Source organism: Scyliorhinus torazame, chromosome 4, assembly GCF_047496885.1.
Source record: "Scyliorhinus torazame isolate Kashiwa2021f chromosome 4, sScyTor2.1, whole genome shotgun sequence".
Taxonomy (NCBI): Eukaryota; Metazoa; Chordata; class Chondrichthyes; order Carcharhiniformes; family Scyliorhinidae; genus Scyliorhinus; species Scyliorhinus torazame.
In genome coordinates, this window is record NC_092710.1 from 13,498,352 (window position 1) to 13,511,487 (window position 13,136).

At 51.1% G+C, this 13,136-nt stretch overlaps 1 protein-coding gene across 5 annotated transcripts in view; it reads left to right on the forward strand.

Annotated features, from left to right (window-relative positions):
- Positions 1-13,136, forward strand: part of LOC140410122 (uncharacterized) — a 129,310-nt gene that overhangs the window by 75,222 nt on the left and 40,952 nt on the right. For 2 of the 5 annotated variants that reach the window (XM_072498072.1, XM_072498074.1), the window contains exons 9-11: positions 2,963-3,019; positions 7,535-7,648; positions 12,042-12,167. In XM_072498072.1, the coding sequence (XP_072354173.1) occupies positions 2,963-3,019; positions 7,535-7,648; positions 12,042-12,167 (297 nt within the window). The remainder of the gene's footprint in view (positions 1-2,962; positions 3,020-7,534; positions 7,649-12,041; positions 12,168-13,136) is intronic. The other 3 variants (XR_011940504.1, XM_072498073.1, XM_072498075.1) reach the window with 3 other exon arrangements.

Below are 13,136 nucleotides of genomic sequence, written 5' to 3' on the forward strand. Positions count from 1 at the left end.
AACCAAGGCTTTAATACACGACATAGGAAGCTTACCCGACACAGACGACCCCAGACAAAATGGGTCAGGTCTCAGAAGCGGGGTCTTATACCTAACTCCCGGGGGAGTGGCCAAGGCGGAGCTCTCCGTGGCCAGGTCAGGTTACATACAGGTGACCGAACCTCTACAGAGCTACAGTACAATACACAGTACCATACACAGGATTACAGGGCCACGTTACACACAACTATTATATAACTATGTACAATGCTAGGGAAGTACAGTGGTGTATCACCACAGACCTCGACCCCACATTCCTGCTGACCCCCCGATGACCTTTCACCCCCCCGGTAATCAGGAATCTCTCCCCCTCGGCCTTAAAAACATTCCCAGATTCTGCTGCCGCTGCCTTTTGAGGAAGAGAATTGCGGAGACTCCCCAGCCTCCGAGAGAGAACATTCCTCCCCATCTCCGTTTGAAATGGGAGACCCCTTATTGTTAAACAGTGACCCCCCCCCCCTTCGGTCTAGATTCTCCCACACGAGGAAACATCCTCTCCACATCCACCCTGTCAGGACTCGTGAGGATCAGGAGTTTTTGCAGCTGTATTCCGTGGGTGGGAACTGGATGATTCTGGCCTAGATCTCAATGCTGACAGGCCTGATTGAGGTCTGTGTTGTGCCAACCACGACGGAACCATTTGGATTGGATTGGATTTGTTTATTGTCACGTGTACCGAGGTACAGTGAAAAGTATTTTTCTGCGAGCAGCTCAACAGATCATTAAGTACATGGGAAGAAAAGGGAAGAAAAGAAAATACATAATAGGGCAACACAAGGTACACAATGTAACTACATAAACACCGGCATCGGATGAAGCATCCAGGGTGTAGTGTTAATGAGGTCAGTCCATAAGAGGGTCATTTAGGAGTCTGGTGACAGTGGGGACAAAGCTGTTTTTGAGTCTGTTCGTGCGTGTTCTCAGACTTCTGTATCTCCTGCCCGATGGAAGAAGTTGGAAGAGTGAGTAAGCCGGGTGGGGAGGGGTCTTTGATTATGCTGCCCGCTTTCCCCAGGCAGCGGGAGGTGTAGACGGAGTCAATGGACGGGAGGCAGGTTCGTGTGATGGACTGGGCGGTGTTCACGACTCTCTGAAGTTTCTTACGGTCCTGGGCCGAGCAGTTGCCATACCAGGCTGTGATGCAGCCCGATAGGATGCTTTCTATGGTGCATCTGTAAAGGTTGGTCAGAGTCAATGTGGACATGCCGAATTTCCTTAGTTTCCTGAGGAAGTATAGGCGCTGTTGTGCTTTCTTGGTGGTAGCGTCGACGTGGGTGGACCAGGACAGATTTTTGGAGATGTGCGCCCCTAGGAATTTGAAGCTGCTAATCATCTCCACCTCGGCCCCATTGATGCTGACGGGAGTGTGTACAGTACTTTGCTTCCTGAAGTCAATGACCAGCTCTTTAGTTTTGCTGGCATTGAGGGAGAGATTGTTGTCGCTACCCCACTCCACTAGGTTCCCTATCTCCCGCCTGTATTCGGACTCGTCGTTATTCGAGATCCGGCCCGCTATGGTCGTATCGTCAGCAAACGTGTAGATGGATTGGAACTTGGTGTTGACTACAGCTAACCTCTTCAGGGTCACTCTGAGGCCTCAGGCAGATTTAGATTTGGGTACTCCGCAGGAGGTCCCACTGCGCCTGAATCAAAATTATTCATGAGCGTCTTTCAGGGGGAATTCCGGCCTGGCGCCTCAATTCCAGATTTTATTGATCGGATTTGAATCCCACCAGCAGTCGGGGTGGGATTTGAACCTCTTATCGTCAGGGCCCCGAGTTGGGTCATCAGCCCAGTCGCATCACCGCTGTGGTCACCGTACCTCCTCTCACTGAGGCGTTTCCACTCACAATTCCTGAATTGTGGAACACTGTCCCAAGATTTACCCACTCTGACGGTCCCCACTTCTCAAATCTACAATGGCGGCCTCGTGGCGCTCTGGGCAGCGTCCCGGCCTCTGAACCAGAACGCTCGGAGCTGGGGGTTCCCCCACCAGGACTCGAAGGCCAAGGTTCAGAACGCGGTCAAACAGGTTGAACCGCAGGAGGAAACATCCTCTCCACATCCACCCTGTCAGCACCCCTCAGCATCTTAATCAAGTGGCCCGTTGCCTGTGATAAACTCCAGCGGATAAACTCCAGGCTGTAGATTAGAAAAACTGGGACTGTCCTGCTCGGAGAGGAGAAGGTTGAGAGGAAATTCGATAGAGGGTCCTCAAGGCCGTGAGGGGGCTGGAAGGGCCGAAGGCCTGAGGGACACCGATTCAAGGTGACTGATTAGAAGAAGCAACCAAAAATGAGGATCAGACACAGAGAGTGTGGAGGAGGTCGGTTCGATCAGCGCTTTCCAAAACCTGTTGGATCATTGTGTGAGGTGAAAATAGTTTCAGGGCGATGAGGTATGTGGCAGACACACTGTAATGTTCTTGTCAGATGGCCTGATTTATTACAAGAACACTTGTAGCTGAAGCCAAAAAATGATTTATTAACATTAACTGTGGGTTAACTATATACAAAAACAACAGATGAATGACAGCATGATCAAGCACACGCAACCGCTCTCTCCAGCTTCCTTCAGCCAGTCTGAGGTCAGCTGACTCCAACATTCGCTTATATACTGGTGAGACTCCTAGTGGTGAGATGGTGAATTACAACACAACCATGCTATCACTGCAGATACAAGGGGCAGTACAGCCATTGCTGTACTCTCACCATTCTCTGATTCCAAGACAGGGACGGCGTGCGTGGTTTGGTGGGGCTCTTTCAGGTGACACTGTACCCCCGTTGTCTGTCGCCCTTGTCTAGGGCGTTGGGGTAACGGGTGAAGGTACTGTCGAAGAAGCCTTGCTGAGTGACGGCAGTGCATTTTGTACATTAGCGCCTGACTTGTCACAGTCTCTCTTTGTGTTTCCGTATACCTGCAGTGTATCATAGCGGGCGTGTTGTCCATCGTCGCGGAGGAAAAGCCCACTATCAACATGGTAAGCAAATTAACCGGTTAATGGACGTTATTTTCAGAGGAGGCAGTAGGTCCCCACATCTCTCTCTCACACTCTTTCCACCTCCTGTCTCTGTCTCCATCAGACCATAAGACACAGGAGCGGAAGTAAGGCCATTCGGCCCATCGAGTCCACTCCACCATTCAATCATGGCTGATTTCAACTCCATTTACCCGCTCTCTCTCCATAGCCCTTAATTCCTCGAGAAATCAAGAATTTATCAACTTCTGTCTTAAAGACACTCAATGTCCCGGCCTCCACCGCCCCCTGTGGCAATGAATTCCACAGACCCACCACTCTCTGGCTGAAGAAATTTCTCCTCATCTCTGTTCTAAAGTGACCCCCTTTTATTCTAAGGCTGTGCCCCCGGGATCTAGTCTCTCCTGCTAATGGAAACAACTTCCCTACATCCACCCTATCTAAGCCATTCATTATCTTGTAAGTTTCTATTAGATCTCCCCTCAACCTCCTAAACTCCAATGAACATAATCCCAGGATCCTCAGACGTTCATCGTGTGTTAGGTCGACCATTCCTGGGATCATCCGTGTGAATCTCCGCTGGACCCGCTCCTGGCTAATCAGTATATTTATATAACTACTCTGTGGTGCCATCTAGTGTTGAGATACATGAACATCTGCTTGTTGACCTTTTACACTCCCCGCACTATACATATCATTACAGTAACGGCTAGCCTTATCTGCTGATAAGATTTATTCTCTCTGTCACGTCCTGTCACGTTCTGTCTATTATTTCGTATGTTAATGCCTTTCTCTCTTGCAAGGTCTCTATTCTTTGGTGTGCCACACCATCCCAAATTCCATCCCTTGCCCCCATTTAGTTTAAAGCCGCTCTATTTCCTGCGTTACTCAGCTCACTAGAACTTTGGTCCCAGCACAGTTCCGGCGTAAACCTTTCCAACGATCCAACGCCACACTTTTCCCAATACTGGCAGTAGCGTTCCATCAACGCGAGCCCACTTCTCCGGCCCAAGCCTCTGAGCTTTCACTTCTCTCATTTTAGTTGTCCTAATAATAATAATCATAATCGCTTATTGTCACAAGTGGGCTTCAATGAAGTGACTGTGAAAAGCCCCTAGTCACCACATTCCGGCGCCTGTTCGGGGAGGCCGGTACGGCATATCCTACACCACATGGCTCAGTATTCATAGAATTTACAGTGTGCAGAAGGAGGCCGTTCGGCCCATCGAGTCTGCACCGGCCCTTGGAAAGAGCACCCCACCCAAGGTCAACACCTCCCCCCTATCCCCGTAACCCAGCAACCCCACCTATCCTTTTTGGACACTAAGGGACCATTTATCATGGCCAATCCACCCAACCTGCACATCTTTGGACACTAAGGGACAATTTAACACGGCCAATGCACCCAACCTGCACATCTTTGGACACTAAGGGACAATTTAACACGGCCAATCCACCCAACCTGCACATCTTTGGACACTAAGGGGCAATTTAACACGGCCAATCCACCCAACCTGCACATCTTTGGTCACTAAGGGACAATTTCACACGGCCAATCCACCCAACCTGTACATCTTTGGTCACTAAGGGACAATTTAACATGGCCAATCCACCCAACTTGTACGTCTTTGGACACTTAAGGGCAATTTAACACGGCCAATCCACCCAACCTGCACATCTTTGGACATTAAGGGACAATTTAACACGGCCAATCCACCCAACCTGCACATCTTTAGACACTAAGGGACAATTTAACACGGCCAATGCACCCAACCTGCACATCTTTGGTCACTAAGGGACAATTTAATATGGCTAATCCACCCAACTTGTACGTCTTTGGACACTTAAGGGCAATTTAGCACGGCCAATCCACCCAACCTGCACATCTTTAGACACTAAGGGACAATTTAACACGGCCAATGCACCCAACCTGCACATCTTTGGTCACTAAGGGACAATTTAATATGGCCAATCCACCCAACTTGTACGTCTTTGGACACTTAAGGGCAATTTAGCACGGCCAATCCACCCAACCTGCACATCTTTGGACACTAAGGGACAATTTAACACGGCCAATCCACCTTACCTGTACATCTTTGGTCACTAAGGGATAATATAACACGGCCAATCCACCCAACCTGTACATCTTTGGACACTAAGGGATAATATAACACGGCCAATCCACCCAACCTGTACATCTTTGGACACTAAGGGACAATTTAACACGGCCAATGCACCTAACCTGCCCATCTTTGGACACTAAGGGACAATTTAACACGGCCAATCCACCCAACATGCACATCTTTGATCACTAAGGGACAATTTAACACGGCCAATCCACCCAACTTGTACGTCTTTGGACACTTAAGGGCAATTTAACACGGCCAATCCACCCAACCTGCACATCTTTGGACATTAAGGGACAATTTAACACGGCCAATCCACCCAACCTGCACATCTTTAGATACTAAGGGACAATTTAACACGGCCAATGCACCTAACCTGTACATCTTTGGACACTAAGGGACAATATAACACGGCCAATCCACCCAACCTGTACATCTTTGGACACTAAGGGACAATTTAACACGGCCAATGCACCTAACCTGCCCATCTTTGGACACTAAGGGACAATTTAACACGGTCAATCCACCCAACCTGCACATCTTTGGACACTAAGGGACAATTTAACACGGCCAATCCACCCAACCTGTACATCTTTGGACACTAAGGGACAATTTAACACGGCCAATCCACCTAACCTGCACATCTTTGGACACTAAGGGGCAATTTAACACGGCCAATCCACCTAACCTGCACATCTTTGGACACTAAGGGACAATTTAACACGGCCAATCCACCTAACCTGCACATCTTTGGACACTAAGGGACAATTTAACACGGCCAATCCACCCAACCTGTACATCTTTGGACACTAAGGGACAATTTAACACGGCCAATCCACCTAACCTGCACATCTTTGGACACTAAGGGGCAATTTAACACGGCCAATCCACCAAACCTGTACATCTTTGGACACTAAGGGACAATTTAGCATGGCCAATCCACCTAACCTGCACATCTTTGGACTGTGGGAGGAAACGGGAGCACCCGAAGGAAACCCACGCACACACGGGGAGAACGTGCAGACTCCGCACAGCCACCCGAGGCCGGAATTGAACCTGGGTCCCTGACGCTGTGAGGCAGCAGTTCTGACGACAGTGCCGCCCTTTGATGCCTTCCTCTTTACTTGAAGCCCAGCTCCTCATACGCTCAATACGAAACAGCATTCCCAATTCCCCCTGTGGGGGAGGAGGCGGCGCAATTGTACTGTCGCTGGACTAATAATCCAGAGATCCTGGGTGGTCTTCTTGGGACTGAATCAAACATCTGGAACTAAAAATGCAATGAAACCACTGTCGATTGTCATAAAAACCCATCTGGTTCACTGATGTCCTTTAGGGAAGGAAATCTGCCGTCCTTACCCGGTCTGGCCTCCAGGTGACTCCAGACCCACAGCAAAGTGGTTAAGTCTTATATGCCACTTCAGAGACCCTCTGGGCCTTCAGGGACCCTCTGAAATGGCCACTCAGTTGCAATCAGCTGCGACAAGGGAAACAAAAACGGAATGAATCCCGATGGACCATCCGGCATTGGCCCGGGCCCCAGACAATGGCATACCCAGCCCTGCCGACCCTGCAAAGTCCTCCTCACTCACATCTGGGGGCTTGTGCCAAAGTTGGGAGAGCTGTGTCTCAGACTGCTCAAGCAACCGCCTGACATCGTCACACTCGCAGAATCATACCTCACAGACCATGTCCCAGGCACCACCCTCACCGTTCCTGGGTACGTCCTGTCTCACCGGCGGGACAGACCCAGCAGAGGTGGCGATACCGTCGGGAGGAAGTCGCCCGGGGAGTCCTCAACATCGACTCTGGACCCCATGAAGGTGAAACACGGGCAAGGAAACCTCCTGCTGGTTACCACGTACCGGACACCGCCAGCTGGTGAGTCAGTCCTCCTCCATGTTGAACACCACTTGGAGGAAGCGCTGAGGGTGACGAGGGCACAGAATGTACTCTGGGTGGGGGAACTCAGTGTCCATCACCAAGAGTGTCTCGGTAGTAACCCCACAGACCGAGCAGGCCGGGGTCCGAAAGGACATAGCTGCTCGACTGGGGCTCCAGCAGGTGGTGAGGGAAGAACAACAATGCTAACCCTCTATCGATTGTTGTAAAAACCCATCTGGTTCCACTAATGTCCTTTAGGGAAGGAAATCTGCCGTCCTTACCCGGCCTGGCCTACACGTCACTCCAGACCCACAGCAAAGTGGCTGACTTTTAAATGCCCTCTGATATGACTGAGCTCCCAGTTGACTTGAAGGATGGACAATGGATGTTGGCGAATGAATAGAAAGGATCCCCTGAAGACACAAGCAAGCAGACGCATGCCCGAGCTGCGCCGGCCTTCCGGAGGTAGCTCGAGTTTGAAATTTCCTCTTTGCTCCCACTGCTGTAGATCCGAGCCTGTGTGACGCTGAATATCATCAGTGCAATCGTCTGCGGTATTAACTCACTCAACTTCATGGGGTCGGCAGGACAGCTAGCAGGATGTAAGCTCAATGAATGTGAGGTACACAAAACTCTTCAAACCCAAATCGCCCACTCCTTCGGGGGCAACACAGAGAGTGGGCAAGGGAAATGCTGGGGGAAGGATTCAAATGTTGGGGGGGTCGATACAACACAGGGAGCGCAGGGCAATCGTAGAGAGCATTGGAGAGTAAGAAAGACGCTCAGGAAATGTGGGATAGGGCGGGAGAGGGATACAGAGACAGGGAGATGGTGGGATAGAGGGAGATAGACAGACTGGGAAAATGAGGGACAGAGAGGGATGAAAAATGAAAATCGCCTATTGCCACAAGTAGGCTTCAAATGAAGTTAGTGTGAAAAGCCGCTAGTCACCACATTCCGGCGTCTGTTTGGGGAGGCTGGTACAGGAATTGAACCGTGCTGTTAGCCTGCCTTGGTCTGCTTGCAAAGCCAGCGATATAGCCCTGTGCTAAACAGCCCCAGGATAGAGAGATTGGGAGAATGTGAGATAGAGATGTTCTATGTTCTATTTTATTGGATAAACATATGGATGATAATGGCATAGTGTAGGTTAGATGGCTTTTGTTTCGGTGCAACATCGTGGGCCGAAGGGCCTGTACTGCGCTGTATTGTTCTATGTTCTATGTTCGAGAGATGGAGAGGGATAGAGAGACTGGGAGAATGTGAGATAGAGCGGGAGGGGTATAGAGAGATTGGGAGAATGTGAGATAGAGTGGGAGAGGGATAGAGAAACTGGGAGAATGTGAGATAGAGTGGGAGAGGGATAGAGAGACTGGGAGAATGTGAGATAGAGTGGGAGAGGGATAGAGAGGCTGGGAGAATGTGAGATAGAGTGGGAGAGGGATAGGGAGACTGGGACATTGTGAGATAGAGCGGGAGAGGGATAGAGAGATCGGGAGAATGTGAGATAGAGCGGGAGAGGGATAGAGAGATTGGGAGAATGTGAGATAGAGCGGGAGAGGGATAGAGAGATCGGGAGAATGTGAGATAGAGCGGGAGAGGGATAGAGAGATCGGGAGAATGTGAGACAGAGCGGGAGAGGGATAGAGAGACTGGGAGAATGTGTTAGAGTGAGAGAGGGATAGAGAGACTGGGAGAATGTGAGATAGAGCGGGAGAGGGGATAGAGAGACTGGGAGAATGTGAGATAGAGTGGGAGAGGGGTAGGGAGACTGGGAGATTGTGAGATAGAGCGTGAGAGGGATAGAGAGATTGGGAGAATGTGAGATAGAGCAGGAGAGGGATAGAGAGATCGGGAGAATGTGAGATAGAGCGGGAGAGGGATAGAGAGATCGGGAGAATGTGAGATAGAGCGGGAGAGGGATAGAGAGATTGGGAGAATGACAGATTGAGTGGGAGAGGGATAGAGAGATCGAGAGAATGTGAGATAGAGCGGGAGAGGGATAGAGAGATCGGGAGAATGTGAGATAGAGCGGGAGAGGGATAGAGAGACTGGGAGGTAGAGTGGGAGAGGGATAGAGAGACTGGGAGAATGTGAGATAGAGTGGGAGAGGGATAGGGAGACTGGTAGATTGTGAGATAGAGCGGGAGAGGAATTGGGAGAATGTGAGATAGAGAGGGAGAGGGATAGAGAGATCGGGAGAATGTGAGATAGAGCGGGAGAGGGATAGAGAGATTGGGAGAATGTGAGATAGAGCGGGTGAGGGATAGAGAGACTGGGAGAATGTGAGATAGAGCGGGAGAGGGATAGAGAGATCCGGAGAATGTGAGACAGAGCGGGAGAGGGATAGAGAGACTGGGAGAATGTGAGTTAGAGTGAGAGAGGGTTAGCGAGACTGGGAGAATGTGAGATAGAGCGGGAGAGGGATAGAGAGACTGGGAGAATGTGTGATAGAGTGGGAGAGGGATAGGGAGACTGGGACATTGTGAGATAGAGCGGGAGAGGGATAGAGAGATCAGGAGAATGTGAGATAGAGCGGGAGAGGGATAGAGAGATCGGGAGAATGTGAGATAGAGCGGGAGAGGGATAGAGAGATCGAGAGAATGTGAGATAGAGCGGGAGAGGGATAGAGAGATCGAGAGAATGTGAGATAGAGCGGGAGAGGGATAGAGAGATCGGGAGAATGTGAGATAGAGCGGGAGAGGGATAGAGAGACTGGGAGAATGGGAGGTAGAGTGGGAGCGGGATAGAGAGACTGGGAGAATGTGAGATAGAGTGGGAGAGGGATAGGGAGACTGGGAGATTGTGAGCTAGAGCGGGAGAGGGATAGATAGACTGGGAGAATGTGAGATAGAGAGGGAGAGGGGCAGAGAGATCGGAAGAATGTGAGACAGAGCGTGAGAGGGATAGAGAGATTGGGAGAATGTGAGATAGAGAGGGAGACGGACAGAGAGATTGGGAGAATGTGCGATAGAGCGGGAGAGGGACAGAGAGATTGGGAGAATGTGAGATAGAGCCGGAGAGGGATAGAGAGATTGGGAGAATGTGAGATAGAGCGGGTGAGGGATAGAGAGATCGGGAGAATGTGAGATAGAGTGGGAGACGGACAGAGAGATTGGGAGAATGTGAGATAGAGCGTGAGAGGGGATAGAGAGACTGGGAGAATGTGAGATAGAGAGGGAGACGGACAGAGAGATTGGGAGAATGTGAGATAGAGCGGGTGAGGGATAGAGAGATTGGGAGAATGTGAGATAGAGCGGGAGAGGGATAGAGAGATCGGGAGAATGTGAGATAGAGCGGGAGAGGGATAGAGAGATCGGGAGAATGTGAGACAGAGCGGGAGAGGGATAGAGAGACTGGGAGAATGTGTTAGAGTGAGAGAGGGATAGAGAGACTGGGAGAATGTGAGATAGAGTGGGAGAGGGATAGAGAGACTGGGAGAATGTGAGATAGAGCGGGAGAGGGATAGAGAGATCGGGGGAATGTGAGATAGAGCAGGGAGAGGGATAGAGAGATTGGGAGAATGTCAGATTGAGTGGGAGGGGGATAGAGAGATCGGAAGAAAGTGAGATAGAGTGGGAGAGGGATAGAGAGATAGTGAGAATGTGAGATAGAGCGGGAGAGGGATAGAGAGACTGGGAGAATGGGAGGTAGAGTGGGAGAGGGATAGAGAGACTGGGAGAATGTGAGTTAGAGTGAGAGAGGGTCAGAGAGACTGGGAGAATGTGAGATAGAGCGGGAGAGGGATAGAGAGACTGGGAGAATGTGATATAGAGCGGGAGAGGAATAGAGAGATCGGGAGAATGTGAGATAGAGCAGGAGAGGAATAGAGAGACTGGGAGAATGTGATATAGAGCGGGAGAGGGGATAGAGAGACTGGGAGAATGTGAGATAGAGATGGAGGGGGATAGAGAGATTGGGAGAATGTGAGATAGAGCGGGAGAGGGATAGAGAGACTGGGAGAATGTGAGATAGAGCGGGAGAGGGATAGAGAGACTGGGAGAATGTGAGATAGAGCGGGAGAGGGATAGAGAGATTGGGAGAATGGGAGGTAGAGTGGGAGACGGATAGGGAGACTGGGAGATTGTGAGATAGAGCGGGAGAGGGATAGAGAGACTGGGAGAATGTGAGATAGAGAGGGAGAGGGATAGAGAGATCAGGAGAATGTGAGATAGAGCGGGAGAGGGATAGAACGACTGGGAGAATGTGAGATAGAGAGGGACAGAGAGATTGGGAGAATTTGAGATAGAGCCGGAGAGGGATAGAGAGACTGGGAGAATGTGAGATAGAGCGGGTGAGGGATAGAGAGATCGGGAGAATGTGAGATAGAGCGGGAGAGGGATAGAGAGACTGGGAGAATGGGAGATAGAGCGAGAGAGGGATAGAGAGACTGGGAGAATGTGAGATAGAGCGGGAGAGGGATAGGGCGACTGGGAGATTGTGAGATAGAGCGGGAGAGGGATAGAGAGACTGGGAGAATGTGAGATAGAGCGGGAGAGGGATAGAGAGACTGGGAGAATGTTAGATAGAGCTGGAGAGGGATAGAGAGACTGGGAGAATGTGAGATAGAGTGGGAGAGGGATAGAGAGACTGGGAGAATGTGAGATAGAGTGGGAGAGGGATAGAGAGACTGGGAGAATGTGAGATAGAGCGGGAGAGGGATAGAGAGAGCGGGAGAATGTGAGATAGAGCGGGAGAGGGATAGAGAGACTGGGAGATTGTGAGAGAGAGCGGGAGAGGGATAGAGAGTTCGGGAGAATGTGAGATAGAGCGGGAGAGGGATAGAGAGATCGGGAGAATGTGAGATAGAGCGGGAGAGGGAAAGAGAGACTGGGAGAATGTGAGATAGAGCGGGAGAGGGATAGAGAGACTGGGAGAATGTGAGATCGAGCGGGAGAGGGATAGAGAGACTGGGAGAATGTGAGATAGAGCGGGAGAGGGATAGAGAGACTGGGAGAATGTGAGATAGAGCGGGCATTGATCCCGAGTGTAACCTACTGTTCTTTTGTACACAGTTTATGTTGTTTGACATGATCCTGCCTCTTATCGTACTGATATTGATTCTCCTGGACCTGGTCATCTCTGTTGTAATCGCTGTCTACGCTCGCAAGGCTCTGCGTTCACTGGCCCTGAGTAAAATGGTAAGATATTTCCCCACACGATCGATGCAAGTATTTATTGCCCAACCCAAAGGGAGGTGAGTGACTTGGAGGGGAGCCTCCAGGTGGGGGGGGGGTTCCCGGGTATCTGCTGCTCTTTTCCTTCTCGATGGAGGTCGGGCGTTTGGAAGGTGCTGCCTGAGGAACCTCGGTGAGTTGCTGCAGTGCATCTTGTAGATGGGACACACGGCTGACAGTGAGTGTCGGTGGGGGGGGAGTGAATGTTTGTGGAAGGGGAGCAATCAGAGGGAAAGTGCGGCACTCCCCCAGTAATGACCCTCTGACAGAGCGGCACTCCCTCAGTACTGACCCTCTGACAGTGCAGCACTCCCTCAGTACTGACCCTCTGACAGTGCGGCACTCCCTCAGTACTGACCCTCTGACAGTGCGGCACCCGCTCAGTACTGACCCTCTGACAGTGCAGCACCCCCTCAGTACTGACCCTCTGACAGTGCAGCACCCCCTCAGTACTGACCCTCTGACAGTGCAGCACTCCCTCAGTACTGACCCTCTGACAGTGCAGCACCCCCTCAGTACTGACCCTCTGACAGTGCAGCACCCCCTCAGTACTGACCCTCTGACAGTGCGGCACTCCCTCAGTACTGACCCTCTGACAGTGCGGCACTCGCTCAGTACTGACCCTCTGACAGTGCGGCACTCCCTCAGTACTGACCCTCTGACAGTGCAGCACTCCCTCAGTACTGACCCTCTGACAGTGCAGCACTTCCTCAGTACTGACCCTCTGACAGTGCAGCACTCCCTCAGTACTGACCCTCTGACAGTGCGGCACTCCCACAGTACTGACCCTCTGACAGTGCGGCACTCCCTCAGTACTGACCCTCTGACAGTACGGCACTTCCTCAGTACTGACCCTCTGACAGTGCGGCACTCCCTCAGTACTGACCCTCTGACAGTGCGGCACTCCCTCAGTACTGACCCTCTGACAGTGCA